This window comes from Microcebus murinus, chromosome 18 (genome assembly GCF_040939455.1).
Source record: "Microcebus murinus isolate Inina chromosome 18, M.murinus_Inina_mat1.0, whole genome shotgun sequence".
NCBI classification, from domain to species: domain Eukaryota; kingdom Metazoa; phylum Chordata; class Mammalia; order Primates; family Cheirogaleidae; genus Microcebus; species Microcebus murinus.
Window position 1 is genome coordinate 56,946,455 of NC_134121.1, and position 22,273 is coordinate 56,968,727.

At 51.4% G+C, this 22,273-nt stretch overlaps 1 protein-coding gene across 2 annotated transcripts; it reads right to left on the reverse strand.

Moving 5' to 3' along the window:
* Nucleotides 1-2,653: 2,653 nt before the first annotated feature.
* Nucleotides 2,654-19,984, reverse strand: CD300LD (CD300 molecule like family member d). Of its 2 annotated transcripts, none has more exons than XM_075994721.1 (5): nt 19,813-19,984; nt 16,328-16,669; nt 11,249-11,590; nt 6,248-6,326; nt 2,654-4,376 (listed from the first exon to the last, which is right to left on the reverse strand). In XM_075994721.1, the coding sequence occupies exons 1-5, from the start codon at nt 19,850-19,852 to the stop codon at nt 4,229-4,231; spliced, it is 951 nt and encodes a 316-aa protein (XP_075850836.1). In that variant the 5' UTR covers nt 19,853-19,984; the 3' UTR covers nt 2,654-4,228. The 2 variants fall into 2 exon arrangements, with proteins under 2 accessions (XP_075850836.1, XP_075850835.1); XM_075994720.1 differs by having other exon boundaries at nt 16,328-16,684.
* Nucleotides 19,985-22,273: the final 2,289 nt, after the last annotated feature.

Sequence of the window (22,273 nt, forward strand, 5' to 3'; positions counted from 1 at the left end):
TCTGCCCCTAGAGCAGATCGGGAAATTGAGGAAGCTGGGAGCGCAAAGCACTGTGGGACTGCCCGCCTGGAATCCGCTCTGGTTCTGTGAGTGGCTGTTCTGTTGGAAGGCTCCATATTGTTTCTTGAGAATGTATATCCGCCCCCCCGGCCACGACTACCCACACTGCTCTTCACCCTGTCTCATGGGATCTCCCCAGAACCACATGGCCTTGTTAGGATGAGTTTCCAGAAACCCTTCCCCTCTGCAGCTACGTCCTTCCTTGGGGTCAGGATGAACCATAGTCTCAGCGAGGTAACAGAACACGGGACCGATCTGAACTCGGTAAGTAACTAAAGAGAGCAGGACACAGCACGTGGAGATGAAAAGGCAACAACAGGCAGCTCCCAGGAAACGCAGGAAGGAGTAGAAGAGAAGGAGATGGCCTTGCTGGGGAAAAGAGACAAGGGGAAAAGCCACAAAGCCCCACCATAAACATGACAGAATATTCAGAAACATGGTGACCGGAGGAAATGACATAAAGTGAAATTTAAATTAAAAAAGTATTAACATGCTTAGAAGAGGAGCCAAAAAAAAAAGCCAAAAGTCAAAATAATTTCAAAACTGCCCTGAAATAAAGAGAACCTTCCAGCTGCAGTTGAAAGGCCACACAGAATCCCAGGGAAGAAAACACTAACGATCCACACCTGGAATATTCTGAGGCTCCAGAACTTCAGGATAAAGGGGGAATCGTGCAAGCTGCCATCGGAAAGAGGCCATTGTGCACAGGAAGGAGAGAGGCAGGCCTCGGACTTGTGCTCAGCATCCTCCCACCCCCCCAACCCCATCTAGCCCCCCAACTACCCAACACCCCCCACCCCCACTGCCAGAAGACAGGGGGGCAAAATCTGCATGTTCTGAGCACAGGACGGGGTATTCTGTCCGTTTTACACCCAGGGTACTTGTTGCTCAGTATTCCAGCAACACCCGATCTCCAGAATGCAAGAACTTACGCAACACAGCACCCACGAGCCCTTTAAAAATAGAAAACCTACGTCACGATGAAATTTTCCCAACACAGTGGGAAGGCGAGCAAGGGAAAAAGAGCAGCTCTGGTGAGCCATGGCTTCATTTAAAAATAAAAAGAAAGAGTAAAGTACTGTGAGCAGTGTTCGCAGAAGAGAGTACAAATATTATAAATTGAAAAAATACTACACGAACGAAATCAGTACTGGGAAGAAGAGGTGAGAGAGGGTAAAATATAAAAGTCTTCATCATTCATGGCAGAATCGACAGGGGGATTAAACATGCTGTTGAAAATAAGAGTCTGATGCGGGGGCTCGGAGCCCAAGCAACGTGGGGACGGTGTCCGAACCAGGTGGGGGTCTTCCCCATGGGGGGCCACAGAGTCCCAGAAGGGTGAGTCTGGGGTTGGGATAATAGCCATAGTTTTGCCGTTTTCTAGCTGAGTGGCCCCTTCTTTTCGAACCTGCGTGGTAACCTGCACTTACTCAGGGCTTTCTTGCTTATTTCAATGCCTGGTACTTAGTAGACACTTAACGACTGGTTTTGAATGAATGAGGGCCTCCCCTGGGTGCAGACACTGGCCCTGAGAGGGGACAGCGGGTGACCCGGGCTCATGTTCCCAGAAGGAACACCAGATGGTCCCCCTGGGCAGGCGACTCAGTCATCACAGGCCGAAGCCAAGTGCTGCCCTGGGGACAAAGGCAGGCGGCAGTGAGGACCCAGCCCTGCTCTAGCCATGCTGGGAGTGGCCCCGGTCACTGGGATGTGGGGACAAAACCCCATGCATCACCCCAAGCCTGGGCGTGGCAGGAAGTGGGAAGCCGAAGGTAAGGAAACAAGCCTGGAAGGGACAAGAGGAGAGAGAGCAGGGGAGAGAATTCGGAGAAGGACATCCCATGAAGGAGAAGTATCAACACTGCTGTCCATTTCAGCCACCGCTACCGACATCCCGTGTGATGGTGAATTTAATGTGTCCCCTGGATAGCCCACCGTACCCAGATCCTTGGTCAGACGCCAGTCTGGTGTTCTGTGAGGGTGTGTTCTAGACAAGATCAACATTCAAATCAGTAGACTTCGAGTAGAGTAGATGACCCTCCATATTGTGGGTGGGCCTGGTCCCATCAGTTGAAGGACTTAAGAGAAAACAGACCACTGTCTCCTGACTGACTGTCTTTGTAGCAGAAATGCAACACCAGCTCTCCCCTCGGTCCCAAGATTGTCAGGCCACCCTGCAAGACTGACAGCGTCCATGCTGAGTGAGCCAGTTCCTTAACCCTTTGCACTTGGATGTCGAGTGTGGATAATGTCAAGTGGATGATGAGAAAAAAGCAAGCGAGTGCAAAGGGTTAAAATCAATCTCTCTCTTTCTCTGTCTCCCTCTCGCTCCATATACATTCCTCCTGTAAGTCTGTTTCTCTGGAGAACCCTGGCTGCTGCATAGAGCCTCGGGGAAAGTTCCAGTGTTCCAAGCCCCTGCTGAGGACTGCACACTACACTGTCCTTCCTGGCCGGAGCTAAGGCTCCCTCTCCTGCCCCTGACCGGCTGCCCCTTTGACACGAGAAAGTGAACGGCAAAACTGGGGTCGGGCCTGGAGCCCAAGTGGGTTCTTGGCTTCATGTAGGAAAGAATTCAATTGTGAGCAGAAAGAGCAAGACAAAAGCAAGTTTATTGCTGAATGAAAAGAAAAACCGGGTGGCTGTCCCACGGACAGAGCAGCAGGCATCTCTGCGAGCAACAGGGAGCAGCCCTGCGTCAGTTTCCCGGGTCCTATTTTATATCTTCTATTTAATTTTACATTCAGCGGAGGGAGGATTATTCATGAGATTTCTGGGAAACAGGCGAGGAGTTCCTGTTTCAAACAGGAACTTTTAAACCATACAAGGTAACCATATGGTTACCCTTTAAACCATATAGGGTAACTTCCAGGACATGCAATGACATTTGTAAACTGCCACAGCGCTGGTGGGGGCTTAACTGAGTACACGAATGCAGTGCGAGCAGCGAGGGTAGCCTGAGGCCAGTTTCCATCGCCATCTTGGCTCTAACTGGTTTTGGCCGGTTTCTCCACCAGCTCCTGTTTGATCAGAGACCTTGGTTGGGGTCTTTGACTCCTCGTCGGGCAGGGCCTGCCGGTTCCCTAGCCCACCTTCAGGTTAGTGGCCTCTTTTGGCCCTGGAGCTGCCTGGAAGGAAAAGTCCATGGGGAGGACCTTGAGAGGAAGAAAACAGCTGTCTTTTCTTCTTTATAAAGTGACTCGCCGGTGTCCTTATAGAATTAAGCATTGGGAAAAGCTTCCATCCATCCTGGAGGATTTTCAGTCTAGGGTCCAATACGAGGACCGGGAGACCACTCCTAGCCTCGCCCCTCCCTCCGGCCCCCCGGCTCACAGTGGCCAGCTCTGTTCCTGCTCCAGTGTCTCATCTGTAGATTGCTCCACGGTCCCCAAAACGCATGGTTCTCTCCCCTGCACCCCAGAGCAAGAGGAGCAGCCCGACTGCAGTGCTCCCAAGAGAGGTAAGACAATTTTGCCGCATCAACGGGAGGGTTATGGTGACAATAGAGAGGATGTGATGTCCGGTCTCATGTCCACTTGTGCATGTCCAGGAGGTGAGGGATGGGGCTGGCTCCAGACTTCCCTCCCCCACAAGTGGCGAAAGTGCCGCCGGCCGGGCAGCGAGAGCCCCTGCTCGCTGTGCATTCAAGTCTTCACGCATCGTCGGTCCACGACCAGAGTTTGGTTCAGTCTCTCTATTTTCATGGGATTTAGAATTCTGAGACCCATTCTTGCCTGGAGCCCCAAACCTCATGGAAGGCAAAAGAAAGTCCACTAACATCGAAGGGGCCTCAGACTCGAGACTACATGTGTCTGCCATGGCCGGGGTGCCCAGGAGGAAATGCATTTTCCACTGCGCTGGAGAAAGGAAGGCTCTGTCCGGCTCCAGCGGCTATGCAGAGAAGCAGGGGCCAGGGAGAGTCCCCGAGCCCCAGGAGGCACGGCTGGGGGATGCGGGGGCTGCCACATTAACAGGAGGGTTATGGTGACAATAGAAAGGATGTGATGTGCGACCTCATGGCCAGGGAATCTCATCTGCAGGCCAGGGGTCATGGGGGCTGTTCCCTAAAGCTAGTCTGGCACTGCCTCTAGAGCCACAGTCACCTCCTGTTAGAAACGCTGTTCTTCTGTCGGAGGCTGTCTCTGCACAGGCAGCCGTGGACATCGGGCTACCGGTTCTCATCATCGCGCCGACCCGGCCTCCCTGCAGAGCCTCTCCAGGGCCTGTTCACCCAGAGGACGACGCCCAGCATGCTCAGGATCAGGGGCAGCTCCAGGAGCACCAGCAGCAGGAAGTAGGTGCTGCCGAGCAGGGACCTGTGGGGACATGGGGACAGAAAATGAGCTACCTCCTGGGAAGGGGTGTCAGGTTTCCCCAGCTCTCCCTGGGCTCGGATCCTGGCTTCTGATAACTGTGTGACGGTGAGCCTGACCCCAGCCCGGACAGCTCCTTGGAGGGCACAGTCTTGCTGCTCACGGGTGAGGCCTCATGTGCCCCTGGCCCCAGGAAGCTGGGCCTGACATTCGAGCCCTCTCTGTTCACGAGCGCCCCGCCTTGTTGGCTGGTCTCCCATGACTGCCCGTCACCTAGCCCGTGTTGCGGCCAGGCTGAGGGCTTGGCGATCCTTGTCTCTTTGCCTTGGTTTCTGCTGTGTTTTTCACCCAGAAGGCCCTGCCCACTCACGTGGCTGCCTGTGTGAGCCCTACTCGTCTCCAGGGGTCTGATCTCTGGAGGCTTCCAGAAACCACACCAGGTGGTTTCCTTCTGCTCTGACCCTCTGGATGGATCAGCACCTGCCCTGCAGTCCCTAATGTTCCCTTGTGACTCCCCATGGGTCTATAAGGCCCCGAACCTATGATGTGTGACCTCCCACCCCCTCACCACCGTCCACCCCCTTCTCAGGGTCGCCACCTCCCAACTTGGGCCATCCTTATTTCAATCAGCCCATCTTGCAGCGACTCTTAGCTTGTGAAAAAATTTGCAAAATCCAGGTGTGTCCACCTGCAGAGCGCTGGCTGTGTCCTACCATCAGGCTAGGCTGACAGTGCTGCTGGGGGCTGGACACGAGGCTACACGCAGGCCATGGGTCAAAAAGCCCTCAAAGTCCTTTCCCAGGCTCCACATGCTCTGGGTCTCTGCTGCTACATCTCTGGAGTTTCCTGCCCCCTTACCCCCAGCTCAAATCCCATCCATCTGCACAAAAGCACTGAGATACAATCAAAGCCAGGAATCCTAAAGCCAGTCCTGGGGCACAGCGCCTCAGACACACTTGCATGGCTACACACCAAGTATGTGGCAGGGACAGAGTCGGACCAGAGAGGGAACTGGAGCAGCCTGAGAATAACAGCGGGAAGAGCTGGGAGGGAGCTCTGCCTTGTCCTGGGGCCTTGACCTCACCAGGCCGTGTGGAATGAAGCCAGGCCACCCAGCAGGGCCCAGCCCCTGGGGGTTCCTCTGGACACCCCAAGGTGGGGAGTGTCACGGTGGTGCTCCACACCCCTCCGCCAAGTTGGGGGGTGAGAAAGCCGGACTTCCAGCTTCCCACCCTCCCTCTCAGCACTTTCCACCCTACACTCTGGTATCTGCACAGAGGTGGCTGGAACAATGTTTGTTCTTGGTCAGGAAGCAGCAGCAGATAAGAGAGGGTCTCCCCCACCCACTGGAGGCCCCGGGAGGTGGGAGGCCATGGAGGAGGGAGGCCAAAGGCCTCCGTGTCAAGTCTCCACTCCTGCCACCTGGATGAACATTCTGCTTTCAGGCAGCCATAGTTCACATGGAAAATCTTATTTTACTCAAAGGTAAACTGAGGTTGGGGAAGCCTACCTCAGACTTTGCAATGAGTTTACTGATAGCTGGATATACCAGAGGAGCCATATGGGCACCCCAGCCTGAGAACCCCCAGAACATAGGGTTATCAGATTACAGCAAATAAAAATACAGCAAATAAAAATCCATTAAATTTGCATTTAATGTAAACAACATATAGTTTTAAGCATAAGTATATCCCATGAAAAAATTAGGGATATACTTATGCTAAAAATTGTTTTGCTTTTCCTTTTTGTTGTTGTTGTTGTTTGTCTGAAATTCCAATTGAACTGGGTGCCCTGTGCTGTATCTGGCAACCCTCTTAAAGGAGAGGCTGTGGGGCCAGGCCCATGGGAAAGCCGGCAGAACCCAGTCCACATACCTGGTGACAGAGCTGGTGGTCTTCATACTGGTTGAAGGTGTGAAAGCCACACTTGCCGCCATGGTTGTCCTTCCTGGGGCTGATAACATACAAAGCAGAACACAGATCACCCCTTCCATGGACAGGCCAGCTCCGGGTGTGGCCCAAAGGCTTCTCCACCTAGGAATTGAGGGCTTCTCCTCTGGCCCCCACGACTCTCTGGTGAGCATCCCTAACGTGACATGAGTTCTTTCCTAAAGACAAAGTCATGACCATGCTCTGAGGAGCAAACTAAGGAGGCAGAATACACCCATCAGTTCAGTCCTAGTGGCAAAGCTTAGCACACTTGATGGCATGTCACTCGCTCTGGGCCAGCCTGGCTCCCTGACACCTGTCCTGATGATGGGACCCACAGAGCCGCCCCGCCCCGAGCCTGCTCTGGGAAGCCCAGGATTCCTGACTCTGTGCAGCGGCTGAGCACCCTGCGCCTCTGCTCCTCCCTCGCTGGCCCTTTCCTGCCTTCCATCCGCTCCATGGTTTGAACGCTCCGACCCCAGGGAAGTCGCGATGTGGCGAACGGGTCCCAGCCTCCCCTGTGCTGCCAATGCCTGCTGCGCCACACTCTGCTCACCCCGCCTGAGTTTTGCTGTTCAGTTAGCTTCTGGAACAACTTAAACATAACGGATCACGATATTATATTTGTCTTTTTTGGGGTGATATTATGTTTCCATTCTTAAATCGAGGTGTCATTGACACGTAATAAACTGTAAATACTTAAAGTGAATAATTTAAAAATCTCCAAAATATGTGTATCCCTGGTAACACCACCCCACATTCACAGTAGTGAAGGTATGGGCAATCCCCAAAAGTTTTCTCATGCATATGAGAAAACTCCCTCCTCCCCACCTGTCTGCAGGTGTTAAGCACTGAATTGTGACCCCAAAATTCATATGTTGAAGCCCGAAGCCCAGTACCTGAGAAGGTGACTATATTTGGACACAGGACCTTTAAACGGGCAATTAAGTTAAAATGAATCTGTTAGGAAGGTCCCTCTTCCAGTCGGACTGGTGTCCTTGTATGAAGAGGAGACTAGGACACATGGAGAAACCCCAAGGGTGTCCAGACACGGAGTGAGCACGTGAAGAGGCAGCAAGAAGGTGGCCGTCTGCAAGCCAGGGAGGGAGGCCTCAGGCAAAACCCAACCTGCTGACCCACAGTCTTGGACTTGCAGCCTCCAGACCTGTGAGCAATAAAGTTCTGTTGTTTATGCCACCCAGTCTGTGGCATTTTATTTTGACAGCTCTAACAAAGTGACATAACAGACTCTGACATGTTTTCTGGGAATATCAACTACAGTGTACACTTGTTTGTGGACTGGCGTCTTTCACTCAGCATAACTATTTTATTGTTTGTGTACCAGGAGAACATTCTTTCAAATTGCAAGTATATTTCATTGTACAGATGTTTTGGATTCTCTAAATCCATTCACCTATTGATGGGCATTTGAATTGTTTCCCATTTGGGGCTATTACAAATAAAGCTACTATGAACTTTCCTTTACAAGCCTGTGTGTGGACATCATCTCTTCTGTTATTTTCAGTAAAAAACGGAGGAGTCGAATGGCTGGACCATATGGTAGGCATATGTTTATCTTGGAAGAAACTGCCAACTCCTTTCCAAAATGACTGTACCATTTCCGTTCCCATCAGCAGTGCATGAGGGTTCCACTTGCTCCGGGTCCTCTCCAAGACTTGGTGTCAGGGTCAGTGGTTTTAATTTTGGCCTTTGATAAAGGTATATAGTGGAATCTCATTTTGATGTTTTATTCACATTTCCATAATGACTAATGATGTTGAGCATCTTTGAATGTGCTTATGTGCCATCCATATGTATTCTTTGGAGAAGTGTCTGTTCAAATGTTTTGCCCATTTTAATCGGGTTGTTTGTTTCCTTATTATTTAATTTTGAGAGGTCTTTACAAATTCTGGATACAAATTCTTTATTGGATTGCATTAGCTGTCCACTGATGGCTAGTAAGTTACCAAGAAACTCAGTGGCCTAAAACAGCAAACATTCACATCTCGCTGTTTCTTTGGGTCAAGATCCGGACGTGCCTTAGCCTCAGGGTGTCTCTCAGGATGTAGCCATGGGGTCGGGCAGGTGGGGCTTCAGCTATCTCAGGGGTGAGGATCTGGCTCTACGCTCACTCGTGCGATTTCAGTAGGTCTCAGGTTTTCTTTGGCTCTTGGACAGAGACATCAGTTTCTTGACACTGGACATCATTTCTTCACATAATTTGCTTGTCCCTCTGCCTTTTCAGTGACTCCAATTTCACAGATACTAGGTTGACTGGCATTGTACCATTGCTGACTGATGTCCTGATCCTTTAAAAATTCTTTTTGTCTCTGAATTTCATTTTGGACAGTTTCCATTGCTGTCTCTTTAAAAAATACTAATCTTTTAGTCTGTAACACTTGATATGTCACTAATCTCATCTAGTGTGTTTTCTATCTCAGACATTGTAGTTTTCAGCATTAAAGGTTTCAAATGGGTCTTTTACATATTTTCTGTGTCTCCATTTAATTTATTGAACGTGTGGAAAACAGTTACCACAACTGTTTTAATTTTCTCCTCTACTGATTCTAACATCTGTGTCAGTTCTGGCTGGTTTCCCTTCATTGAATGATTGAGTGGTGTTTCCCTGCTTCTTTGCATGACCATTATCAAATCTCCTAATCTTTGACTGTATGCCGGATATTGCTTTCCCTTGTTAGTGCTGGCACTTTTGTTTTCTTACAAACCCTCATGAGCTTTGTGCTGAGGTGCGGCTAAATTACATGGAAAAGATTTTAATCTTTTCAGATGCGTAAGGCCATTTCAAAGCAGCATTCTGTCTAGGGATAATTCTTCCCCACTACCAAGACAAGACACTTAATGAACACTCTTCTCAACACCATAGATGGAAAGTTTTCCAGTCTGGTTAATGGGAACAGGAGGGATTACTGGTCCTGAGTCAGAACTGATTCTTCTAAGTCTTCTGGGGTGGTGCTCCGGCCAACCACATACGTGTGCAGATCAGTCCTCTGTTAAATACTTCTGGGGAGCCCGGGGACAGAACTCTACGATTCTCACGTTTTTCAACTCTCTCCTCTCTGGTCAGACAACTGTGCGTTAGGCTGTCCCCCACCTAAAGACGTATCTCATGAAAGGCTCAGTGTGAACACACCTGCCAAGTCCCCTTCCCTTCTGGACAGGGAGGTTGTCACCTGCTCTGGGACTGCACCCCACACGAGCTGGGGGCTCTCACAACAGTCCCCCAGGCTCCACTTGGCTTCCCTCTCTGAGTCTCCACCTGGAAGCTCGCTCAAGGCAGTGAGCCGGGCAGGCACAGGGCCCCCTCTTGTATTTCCTTTTACTCATACATCCCTCTGATTGCTTGCTTGAGTCCAATGACTTGAACACCTAACGTTCATATATTTCACCTATTTTATTTCTTAGGAGGCGAATCGAGTCCTATTACTCTGCTTGCTCAGAAGCAGAAGTTCTATATTTTTCCTCCGTGTGTGCGAAAGGTCTGTCATCCCTACACACAGCAGCAGGTGCAGGACAGACGTACAACCGAGTGTGTGCAGGGAGGGGGGCATCCCTCCCACCTCAGTGGAGCCAGGAGGGCGAAGGGGCTCTGGAAGGAGAGGCCTGCAGGGGCCGTGGGCTACCTGCTCTCTGTAGCCATCGCTCCTTCCAGCCTCAGCTGAGGCTCCCAGGCCGATGGGCGGAGTCTGAGTCCTGGGGAGCCTCAGAGGCGGTCAGAGGGGAGCGGGAGCACCCGGGCAGTGCAGCAGCTCTCTCTCCTTCGCTAGCGACACTTGTACAGGAATGGGCTGGGGTCCCCACCCCTGACCCCCAACAAGACATGAGTATGGACACACATGCCGCCCAGGGAGGAGGAGCCCCTGGCAGTTCTTAGCCACCCTCATGGTAGGCAGGAGGCTCAATAGTCTGGGCCTGTGTCTCTGGGGCTCTGCGCCTCCTCCACATCTGCTGAGTGAGGGGCCAAGAGTCTTCCTCCCTTGAGGGGTCAAAGTGCATCTTAGTTGCCCCGGAGACTCAACTGCAGGCTCCACTGGAGTGTGACCATCAGGCCTGGACCGTTCCAAGGAGGGCAGAGCTAGTGCACTGATGACTAGGATGGGGACACTGTCTCCTTCCAAGCCCTGCTGCCCAAGTCCAAATGAGAACATTCCCCAGAGGTCCCGGGTGCCACGTGGAGCCCCGAGGACGGCGGTCTGCCCCTGTGCCACCAGGGCCCTACACTGGTGCCAGCCTCCTGAGGGGAGCAGAAGCCCTGCCCAACACACAAACTCATGCAAACCAGGCCACTGGGGCCTTGAAACTGAAACCCCCCCAGGAGTGTCCACGTTCTAGAAGGACTTGGGAAGACAACCTCGTTAAGCCCAAATGCGTAACTGGAGCTTGGTGGGACTCAGCCCGAGGAACACAGCTGTTTGACTGTGAAGGCCTTTCTGGACCTCAGGAATCACACCCAGCACCCGACGACGCCGGGCCTCTCTTCCCCCAGAGTGGATGTGGGATGGGGTGGCAACAGCAGCTGTGAAGCCCCAGCCCAGACTCCACTGAGAGCAGGGAGCACCTGGGAACCTGATGTCCTAGGAAGGCACTGGCAGGCTGGGGTCTCTGGGTACCATGGAAGGGGAGTCTTTGGCCCATAGGTGAAAGGGGGCCCATGACCTTCTCCCCTATAAGCAATAGACGCAGACACTGAGCTGTGCAGAGAAAAAAATAAGTGTGCCTGGAAGGCCTTGATCCACCCTGGGGACGCCCTGGGAGCACGGGGCACAGAGAAGCCCTGCCCTCTGACACCAAGTGGTCAGTCAGGCTCTAGGAGACCTCAGGACTAAACCCTCCTCTGCGACAGGTGACACTCAGTGACAGTTACCTCCCTGGAATGTGAATTCAAGGGCCAGGACAGAGCAGGTCCTGAGAGACCTCCCACCCTCTTACCTGGGGCAATGGTCACCTCAACTCGGACCCCAGGGTCAATTCCGGTTCTCTCCATCCCACACCAGTAAGTGTCAGCGTCGTCTCTCCTGAGCTCCTCCATGGTCACCGTGAACGTGTGGTTTTTGTGACTGTCCCTGATGGACACACGGTCCTTCTTCACCTCCTGCTCTGATCCAGTGGTCATGACAAGGATCCTGCAGCTGCGCCAATGAGCGCCTCGACACCACCACTTCCTGTGCCTTTCCAAGCCTGGCTCATAACGACACTGCACGGTCAGTGAGCCCCGCTCCCGGCCTCTTGCTGCTCCTGGACCAGTGAGTGGATTACTGGAAGTGGAGTAGCCTGGAAAACACAAATCATGTCCCTGTCACCTCCCACCCCAAGGGCAGGGCCACAGCCTCCTACATTGGGAATAGCTCCCAAATCCCAGTGTTGCCTGAGTTCAGTAACACTCAAGGAAGAAATACACCTTCCACAGGACAAAGCTTTTGCCCTTCAATGTTCCACTGGGTCCAAAGCTACCAGGAAAGTCCCTGCACAGCACAGCCATAGACCACAAAAGAAACAACAATATTAACAGTGAGCAATAATAGCTTCTTGTAATTCACCCTTCTCTACCTCCCTATGGACACAAATATTTATATACTATTTCGAAGAATGTCCTTTGGCCACTGTGTTTGTATCATACTCATCTGATGGGGAAAATACCAAAAGACCCACTTCCAGAGAAGAATCATGGCTGCCTTGACTCTCCACTGTCCCTGGAGGTTCTAGTTGTCTCCATGGCTCTGCCATGGTGAACCCCCCGGGGGAAGCCTTGAAGTCCACGGAAACAGTGATGCCCACTGGTCTCCATGTGCTTTGGGGTCTCAGTTTCCCCATAAATTGTAGTAAATTCCAGTTTCAAAATCATTAGCAAGAGCTACCCTTTAAGGTAAAGCAAGTAAAGTTTAAGTATAAATAGGGTGTCACCCATTCTATGCCCTTTGTGTCTTGTAAGATTCTTACTAAACTAATGACAATAATTTCTTGGATGAGTCCAGCGATGTGGAATCCACAGGTAGGAAAGCCAACTGCATATCACAATAGATATAAAAATTGGTAATTATATTAGGATGCTTTGTAACTCCAGAACTACATATTAATATGGACTCAATAAAATAGTAATTTCTGGGGGCGGAGGGATGATAAATAGACTCAAAACCAGCAAGAAACTTAAAAGGACCAATAAGTTTTTGGGAAAATAATCTAAGATATCCAAGAATTTATTCTAGTAAAGGCTCTGCTGGCAGCTAGCATTATAGGTAGTTTCTTTTAAATTGGAAAGAAACAACAAGTCCTTTGCTATATGTATGTTCCGATTCCAGAGCATAAAAGATAGAAATCGACAAATTCCTTTTGTGAAACTAACATAAACCTGATAAGAAACCTTGACACAGACAGCACAGGGACAACGGCAGGGAAGAGCCACACTCAGGAACACAGATGTGGACTTGGGTCCTGACAGCGGGTTGAACCGCAGACGGGTCTGTGGGCCCCACACCCACGGCTGTCGCTGCTGCTGTTTTTGTCCCCAGCTAAGCCCTTTGTCTTAACTTTGAGAGTCTCCACTCAAATCTAACTTCTGGCTGCTCTGGAAAAACTGAAAGATCTGAAATGACAGAGCCACTTCTTGCACGAGGACCGTGGGCTGCAGTGGGGCGGGTGGGTCTCCCCGCATCTCTTGCTCCCGATTGCCGAGGTCCTCACTGCTGCCCAGGGTCTCCCTGACACACAGGCCTCATGTCAGTTGCCATTTGCTGTGCTTCAAGTGTTATTTTTCTTTCAGTAAAGACAGATTTCCCTGTATATGGATCTTTCCAAGGTGAGGAAAGAAAGAACATATATGTTAAGACAATGCTGCCTCACCCTCTATAACCTGCCTGGAGTGGTTTGGGCAGGTCTCAGATTCTTTCTGGCTCTTGGCCACAGACATCAGTTTCTTGACATTGGACATTATTTCTTCACCTAATTTGCTTGTCCCTCTGCCTTTTCACTGATATTAGGTTGACTGATTTGTACCATGGCTCACTGATGTTCTGCTTCTTTTTAAGATTCTTTTTCTCTCTGAATTTCATTTTGGACAGTTTCTATTGCTGTCTCTTCAAACACAAATCTTTTATTCTGGAACACTTAATATGTCATTAATCTCATCTACTGTGTTTTCTATCTCAGACATTGTAGTCTGGAGCTTGAAATGTTTGAATGGGTCTTTCATATATTTTCCATGTCTCCATTTAATTCACTGAACATGGGCAAACAGTTATCACAACTGTTCTAATTTCCTCCTCTGTGATTCTGACATCTGTGTCAGTTCTGTCTTGGTTTCCATTGGTTGATTGATTGTTCGCCCGGTCACGAATGGTGTTCCCCTGCTTCTTTGCATAACCATTATCAAATCTCCTCATCTTTGACCATATGCCGTACATTGCTTTCCCAAGTTAGTACTGGCACTTTTGTTTCCTTACAAACCCTCATGAGCTTTGTGCTGGGGTGCAGTTAAATTACATAGAAAAGATTTTAATTTTTTAAGATGTATAAGGCCATTTCAAAGCAGCATTCTGTCTAGGGATAATTCTTCCCCACTACCAAGACAAGGCACTTAATGAACACTCTTCCCAATACCCCATAAATTATAAGTTTTCGCGTCTGGTTAATGGGAACAGGAGTGATTACTAGCCCTGTGTGGGAACTGTTTCTTCTAAGTCTCCTGGGGCGGTGCTCTGGCCAGCCACGGAAAGTTCTCGCGCACGTGTGCAGATCAGTCCTCTGTTAAATACTTCTGGGGAGCCTGTGAGTGGACCTCTAGGAGTCTCACTTTTTTCAACTCTCTCCCTTCTGCTGAGACAACTGTGCATTAGGCTGTCCACCAGCTAAAAAGATACCCCATGAAAGGCCCAGTGTGAGCACACCTGACGAGTCCCCTTCATTTCCAGATAGAACAGGTTGCCGCCTGCTCTGGGACAGCACCCCACGCAAGCTGGGGGCTCTCACAACAGTCCCCCAGGCTCCACCTGGCTTCCCTCTCTGAGCTTCCACCTGGAAGCTCGCTCAAGGTACTGAGCGGACAGACACAGGGCCCCCCTCTTTTATTTCCTTTTTCTCATACAGCCCTCTGATTGGTTGTCTGAGTCCAATGCCTTGCGATCCTTACTTTCATATATTTCACCTATTTTATTTCTTGCTGTGCTTTGAGGTAGGAGGTGAATCGAGTCCCTATTATTCCACGTCCCCATAAGCAGAAGTTCTGTAGTTTCCCTTCAAGTGTGCGAAAGGTCTGTCATCCCTACACACAGCAGCACGTGCAGGACAGACGTATAACCGAGTGTGTGCAGGGAGGGGGGCATCCCTCCCACCTCAGTGGAGCCAGGAGGGCGAAGGGGCCCTGGAAGGAGGGGTCTGCAGGGGCCCTGGGCCACCTGCTCTCTGCAGCCATGGCTCCTTCCAGGCTCAGCTGAGGCTCCCAGGCCGATGGGCGGGGTCTGAGTCCTGGGGAGCCTCAGAGGCGGTCAGAGGGGAGCGGGAGCACCCGGGCAGTGCAGCAGCTCTCTCTCCTTGACTAGCGACACTTGTACAGGAATGGGCTGGGGTCCCCATCCTAGACCCCCAGCAAGATGTGAGTATAGACAGATACGCTGCCCAGGGAGGAGGAGCCCCTGGCAGTTCTTAGCCACCCTCATGGTAGACAGGAAGCTTAACCACTTTGGTACGGCGCTCACTGGCTGCGAAACCATGCCCACAGCCAGCACTCACAGCCCGCACGGTAGTTTGTGCTGTGCACTGACAAGGTATCCGTTTTGCTCTTATGTGATGAGGAAAGCTTGAAAGCACTGAAAGCTTGTTTTACTTTACAGGCAGCTTTACTTGTAATGTAAATCACAATAGGTAACATATACATATATGCTTTCATTACGTTATTTTTAAATGTTCACAATTTTATTTTGATAAATGAAAAATTAGAAAAGTCATATCACGGCTGTCGGCTAAAGTTGCTGTGTGCGTTCATCTGTGGTTGTCGACTATAGTCGACTCTGGTACCAAAGTGATTAATAGTCTGAGCCTGTGTCTCTGGGGCTCTGCGCCTCCTCCAAATCTGCTGAGTGAAGGGAGAAGAGTCTTCCTCCCTTGAGGGGTCAAAGTGCATCTTAGAGGCCCCAGAGACTCAACCGCAGGCTACACTAGAGTGTGACCATCAGGCCTGGACCCTTCCAAGGAGCGCAGAGCTAGTGCACTGATGACCAGGATGGGGACACTGTCTCCTTCCAAGCCCTGCCACCCAAGCCCAAACAAGAACATTCCTCAGAGGTCCCGGGTGCCGCGTGTGCCCCGGGCCACCAGGGCCCTACACCGGTGCTGGCCGCCTGAGGGGAGCAGAAGCCCAGCCCAACACACAAACTCATGCAAACAAGGCCATTGGGGCCTTGCAGCTGAGCCTCCCAGGAGTGTCTGTGTTCTAGAAGGACGTGGGAAGACAACCTCGTTAAGCCCAAATGCATAACTGGAGCTTGGTGGGACTCAGCCCGAGGAACACAGCTGTTTGACTGTGAAGGCCTTTCTGGACCTCAGGAATCACACCCAGCACTCTGACGACGCTGTGCCTCTCTTCCCCCAGCGTGGATGTGGGATGGGGGTGGCAACAGCGGCTGCGAATCCCCGGCCCAGACTCCACTGAGAGCAAGGAGCACCTGGGAAGCAGATGGAAAGTACTGGCAGGCTGGGGTCTCTGGGTGCCATGGAAGGGGGAGTCTTTGGCCCATGGGCTGCAGCTGGGACCATCATCTTGACCCCTGTGAGCAACAGACATGGACACTGAGCTGTTCAGAGGGAAAAAATGTGCCTGGAAAGGCTTGATCCACCCTGGGAGCACGGGGCACATAGAGAAGCCCTGCCCTCCAACACCAAGTGGTCAGGCAGGCTCTAGGAGACCTCAGGACTGAACCCTCCTCTGTGACAGGTGACACTCAGTGACAGTTACCTCCCTGGACTGTGAATTCAAGGACCAGGGCAGGGCAGTCCCTGAGAGACCTCGCACCCTCTTACCTGGGTCAATGGTCACCTCAACTGGGACTGAAAGGTCAATTCCGGTTCTCTCGATCCCACACCAGTAAGTGTCAGCGTCATCTCTCCTGAGCTCCTCCATGGTCACCGTGAACGTGTGGTTTTTGTGTCTGTCCCTGATGGACACACGGTCCCTCCTCACTTCCTGCTCTGATCCAGTGGTCATGACAAGGATCCTACAGCTGCGAAAATCTGCGCCTCGACACCACCACTTCCTGTGGGTTTCCCAGCGTGGCTCATAACGACACTGCACAGTCAGTGAGCCCCGCTCCCGGCCTCTTGCTGCTCCTGGACCAGTGAGTAGATTCTCAGCAGTGGAGTAGCCTAGAAAACACAAATCTATGTCCCTGTCACCTCCCACCCCAAGGGCAGGGCCACAGCTTCCTGCATTGGGAATAGCTCCCAAATCCCAGTGTCACATGAGTTCAATAACACTCAAGGAAGAAATACACCTTCCACAGGACAAAGCTTTTGCCCTTCAGCGTTCCACTGGGTCAAACCAACCAGGAAAGTCACTGCACAGCACAGTCACAGACCCCAAAAGAAATAACAGTGGTGACACTGAGCAATAATAGCTTCTCCTAATTCACCCTTCTCTACCTCCCTATGGCCACGAATATTTATATAGTATTTCAAGGAATGCCCCTTTGTGACTGTCTCTGTATTATACTCGTCTGATGGGGGAAAATCCCAAAAGACCCGTTTCCACAGGAGAATCATGGATGCCTTGACTCTGCACTGTTCCTGGAGGTTCTAGTGGTCTCCATGGCTCTGCCGTGGTGAACCCCCCGGGGGAAGCCTGGAAGTCCACAGAAACAGTGATGCCCACTGGTCTCCATGTGCTTTGGGATCTCAGTTTCCCCATAAATTGTAGTAAATTCCAGTTTCAAAATTCCTAGTAAGAGCTACCCTTTAAGGTAAAGCAAGGAAAGTTTAAGTATAAACAGGGTGTCTCCTGTTCTTTGCTCTTTGTGTCCTATGAGATTAATGCTAAACTCCATGACAATGATTTCTCGGATGAGTCTGGCAATGTGGAATCCACAGATAGGAAGGGCCAACTGCATATCACAATAGATATAAAAATTGGTAATTATATTAGGATGCTTTGTAACTCCAGAACTACACGCTAATATGGACTCAATAAAATAGTTAATTTCTGAGGGCGGAGGGATGATAAATAGGCTCAAAACTAGCAAAAAACTTAAAAGGACCAGTAATATTTTGGGAAAATAATCTAAGTTTTCTAAGAATTTATTCCAGTAAAGGCTCTGCTGGCAGCTAGCATTATAGGTAGTGTTTTGTTTTTTTTTAAATTGGAAAGAAACAGAAATTCCTTTGCTATATGTATGTTCCGATTCCAGAGCATAAAAGATGGAAATCATCAATTTCCTTTTGTGAAACTAACATAAACCTGATAAGAAACCTTGACACAGACAGCACAGGGACAATGACAGGGAAGAGCCGCACTTAGGAACACAGATGTGGACTTGGGTCCTGACAGCCGTTCAGCCGCAGACGGGTCTGTGGGCGTCCCGCCCACGGCTGTCGCTGCTGCTGTTTCTGTTCCCAACTAAGCCCTTGTCTTAACTTTGAGAGTCTCCACTCAAACACAGACTTCTGGCTGCTCTGGAAAAACTGAAAGATCAGAAATGACAGAGCCACTTCTTGCACGAGGACCGTGGGCTGCGGTGGGGCGGGCTGGGCCTCCCCGCATCTCTTGCTCCCGATTGCCGAGGTCCTCACGGAAGCCCAGGGTCTCCCTGGTACCGCGGACTCCTGTCAGTTGCTATTTGTCACGTTTAAAGTGTCGTTTTTGCTTTAGTAAGGAAAGATTTCCCTGTACTCTGAATCCTTCAAAGGTTGAGGAAAGGAAGAAAGAAGAGGAAGAACTTACAAGTTAAGACAATGCCGCTTCACCCTCTGTAACCTGCCTGGAATGGTAGGAGGTACGTTCACAACCTCTACTGCAGATGTGACAGCTCTAAATTACACCCGTACACACACATACATGCACACACGCACACGCACACTAACACTGATACACAGGATCTCAGGCAGGGGTGGGGGCGCATCTTCATTGCCTGGGGAACGGGAAGGGGACTGTGAAACCTCCATCCTCGGCACAGTGGTCACATGACCCATGAGGGAAGAGTTCTCCCCTGGTTCAATGGTCCCTTCACCTTGGACCCCAGGTCAGTTCCTTGTCTCTCAGTCCCACACCAATGTGTCAGCATTGTCTCTCCTGAGCTTCTCCATGGTCACAGTGAACATGTAGATTTTCCAACTGTCCCTGATGGACACAGGGTCATTTCTCCCCTCCTGCTCTGACCCAGTGGTCACAACACATGCAGTTGCTCCACACAGCCTCTTGACACCACCACTTCCTGTGGTCCTCCGTCTTGTGTCATAGCAACACTGCGTGGTCATCATCTCCCCTGTTGGCCACTCCCTGCAGGTGGACACTGACGGAGAAGTAGCTGCAAACACAAGCCTGCAGCACATCCCTGCCACCCCGAGCCCAGGGCTGCCCTGGGACCCACTGTACCTGAAGGACCCACACAGGCTCCTGGGGTTGGGCCATGGGTATCCTCCTCTCCAGAGCCTGCTTGTTCTCCCTGATCCCCACACCTGCTGGCTCCTTGAGGATTCCAGCCATGTCCAGATTCTACCTGGGTTGGAGACTGGACTTTAGGAGGTAATTAGAGGTAGAGGAGGTGATGAGTTTGGGACCATCACAGTGGGATTAGTGCCCTGATGAGAGACACCGAGGAGCTGCTCTCTCTCTACCCGCCCAGGTGCACACACAGAGGTCAGTGAGGACACAGGGAGCAGGCAGCCGCCCGCAAGCCGGGAAGAGAGTCCTCACCAGCACCTGCTCTGTGGGCACCTTGACCTCAGACTTCCCAGCACCCACACCTGTGAGAAATGCATGTCTATCTCTCTGTTGTGGCGGCCTGAGGTGACCCTTACACATATGTGCCCCTTCTATCTGCATTAACTTTGAAATTTTGATGATAATCATGTGTGTGTCTGCTCAGCAAACGTTCTGCATGCAAATCTCCCTGTCTGAGTTTTTCCTCCTACATATTTGGTAAGTCAATGGATAAGTAACAGTGGTCATTTTATTTCCCGTGGTCCCCTCCTTCCCTGAGTAGCTGCGCTCCTTAAAATTTCATAGAGAATGAACTCGTCCATTAGCTCGTTCACCTGTTTATGTAGAACGGCCCGGGTGAGAAACTATTCTAAAAAGGAAGCATTTTTCTTTGTTTTGGTTTTGCCTGTTTCCACAGCACCTAACAGAGAGCCTGTGAGACAAGGAGAACCTGACTGTGGTTTGAGGGACAGGGGCAGAGGTGAGTGACTCGGGCCGGCCCTTCTCTCTCAATGTCTCCGTCTCCCAGGCTGGAGCCTCTCTGTCTCCTGCCCAGCACCTGGCATCCCAGCGTCTAAAGCCCCCATGCACTCACCTGACAGGATGACCAGGAGCAGAGCAGGGCACAGCCACATGGTCCTGGCTCCTCTCCTCGCCTGGGTGCTCACAGGTGCTCAACGCCCTTCAGGGACCTGAAGCCAAGCTGGGAAGAGAATCCCCCAAGCCTGCTCCAATGTGCTTCTTTCTAGTTTATCTCTCATTCACTTCCTCCTATATCTGCAGCCATTTCCCTATTTTCCATATTAGGAGGAAAGGGGCGTCATTCTCAAGTCACAGTGTGTGGCGCAAGGCGTGTCAACACTTTTGTGCGTGTGGGAAAGAAAAAGGACCCAGGCCTGGCGGGGTTTGCACGGGCAGCAGCGACGGGATGGCTGAGGAATCCAGGCCTGGGGTCACGGGGCCTGCTGCCGGCGGGAGAGGACAAGGCTGGCAAGGGGGAGGGTGGGGCGAACAGGCCCCGGATGGAGACGTGTTTGTGGGAGGGCTGCTCACCAACAGAGCTCCAGCTGGCTGCCCGGGCCCCAGGCTCACTTCTGGCCCCCCACTCCTCCTCACGCCTCCGACTCTGCGTTCAGAGCCTCCCCTGAGTCTACTGGGCAGGGCAGGGAGAAGTAGGGCTGCCAATCGCAGCATGTTGTACGTGCCCTGTACCCTGAGGGTACACCCAGCAGGCCCCAGGCCACCAAACCCCTAAAAGCTCCGGCACCTGTGGAGGGCTCTCTCCCGGTCTCTGGGGTGCACCCAGTCGCTACTCTCGCCTTGTCATCAGGTCCAGTGAGTGTGACCTCTGTCTGGCACAGAAGCTGCAGTCTGGCCGCTGCTTGCTTAAGTTCCCACTAGCGCACGGACATTGGTAAAGCACAGGCTGCCTCGTGTGCTTTCAGCCTTGGAAGGTGGTGCTAATCTCTGCGCGTCTCGTGAATATGAAACTTTTTTGGATTCGCCGCCTTGGCCACAGCAGACGGGTAACGTCAGAGGCTCCCAGTGGCCCCCAGCATGATGACTTTGACCTCACGGGCCAATGTCAATGCGAGAATTTAATTACTTGGTGGATCCACCTCTACTGTGTTTCCAGAAACCGGGGACATAACCACAGGGTCACCTGTCTTGTCTCCGGGATCTTGATCTTGGCTCTGGTTTCATTCAGAACTTGCTGCCTGGTCCGGTAGTTATGCTCAGCCTGCCTCGAACAGCTGGGTGTTCCACTTGCCTCCACTCTTCTGGAATCCTCCATGCCACACTGACCCTGCGGAGCTGGGTTATGTAACAGTCTGTCCCCCGGTGAGCCTGGCCTGCAGACAAGGGCCACTGCGGAGCCTCTCAGTAATGTGAAGGTGCCCCTCCCCAGCATGTGTCCTATTTCCCAGGGTAACTGGAGTGTCCTCCAGGACGTCACAAGGACACACTCATTTGGTGGGTCTTCAGGTTCAAATGTAATGGTTCCATTTTGGCATACTAAATTCATTTACTTTGTTTTTTTCCAAACAGAGTCTCACTCTGTTGCCCGGGCTAGAGTGCCGTGGCGTCAGCCTCGCTGACAGCCACCTCAAACTCCTGGACTCAAGCGATCCTCCTGCCTCAGCCTCCTGAGTAGCTGGGACTACAGACATGCGCCACTATGCCTGGCTAATTATATATATATATATATATATATATATATATATATAGTTGACCCCCAGCCCATTCCTGTACAAGTGTCGCTAGCGAAGGAGAGAGAGCTGCTGCACTGCCCGGGTGCTCCCGCTCCCCTCTGACCGCCTCTGAGGCTCCCCAGGACTCAGACTCCGCCCATCGGCCTGGGAGCCTCAGCTGAGTCTGGAAGGAGTGATGGCTGCAGAGAGCAGGAGGTGCAGGGCCCCTGCAGGCCCCTCCTTCCAGAGCCCCTTCCCCGGAGACGGTGGTATATATATATAGTTGACCAGCTAATTTCTGTTTTTTTTAGTAGAGGCAGGATTCTTGCTCAGGCTCGTCTCGAACTACTGAGCTCAAACAATCCTCCTGTTTCCGCCTCCCAGAGTGCTAAGATTACAGGCAGGAGCCATTGCGCCTGGCCTCTTTCACCATTTTTTAATAGACTTCCTTTTTGTGAGCAGTTTTAGGTTTGCAGCAAAATGGAGCAGGAAGAACGGAGGAATCCCATACACCTCCCACGTGTACAGACTACCCGTGACCGACAGCCCTGCAAGAGCTGTGTATGTTGCAATTGACAAACCTGCACTGACGTGTCATTGCCATCCGCAGTGCACGGTTTCCACGGGGGCTTGCTCGTGCTGTTGTGCATTCTTTGGGTTTGGACAAATGTACAATGACATGTCCCCTCGTTATGGTACCATACGGAGTAGGTTCACTGCCCTAAACGTCTCCTGAGCTTCTTGAGGCTCTAGAGCACTTCCTCCACACTCTGCCACGGCCATCGCAGCATCTTGACTTCGTTTCACATGCGCTTTGTTCCATCCAACCTCCTCTGAGCCACCCTAACACAAGACTAGACCCTG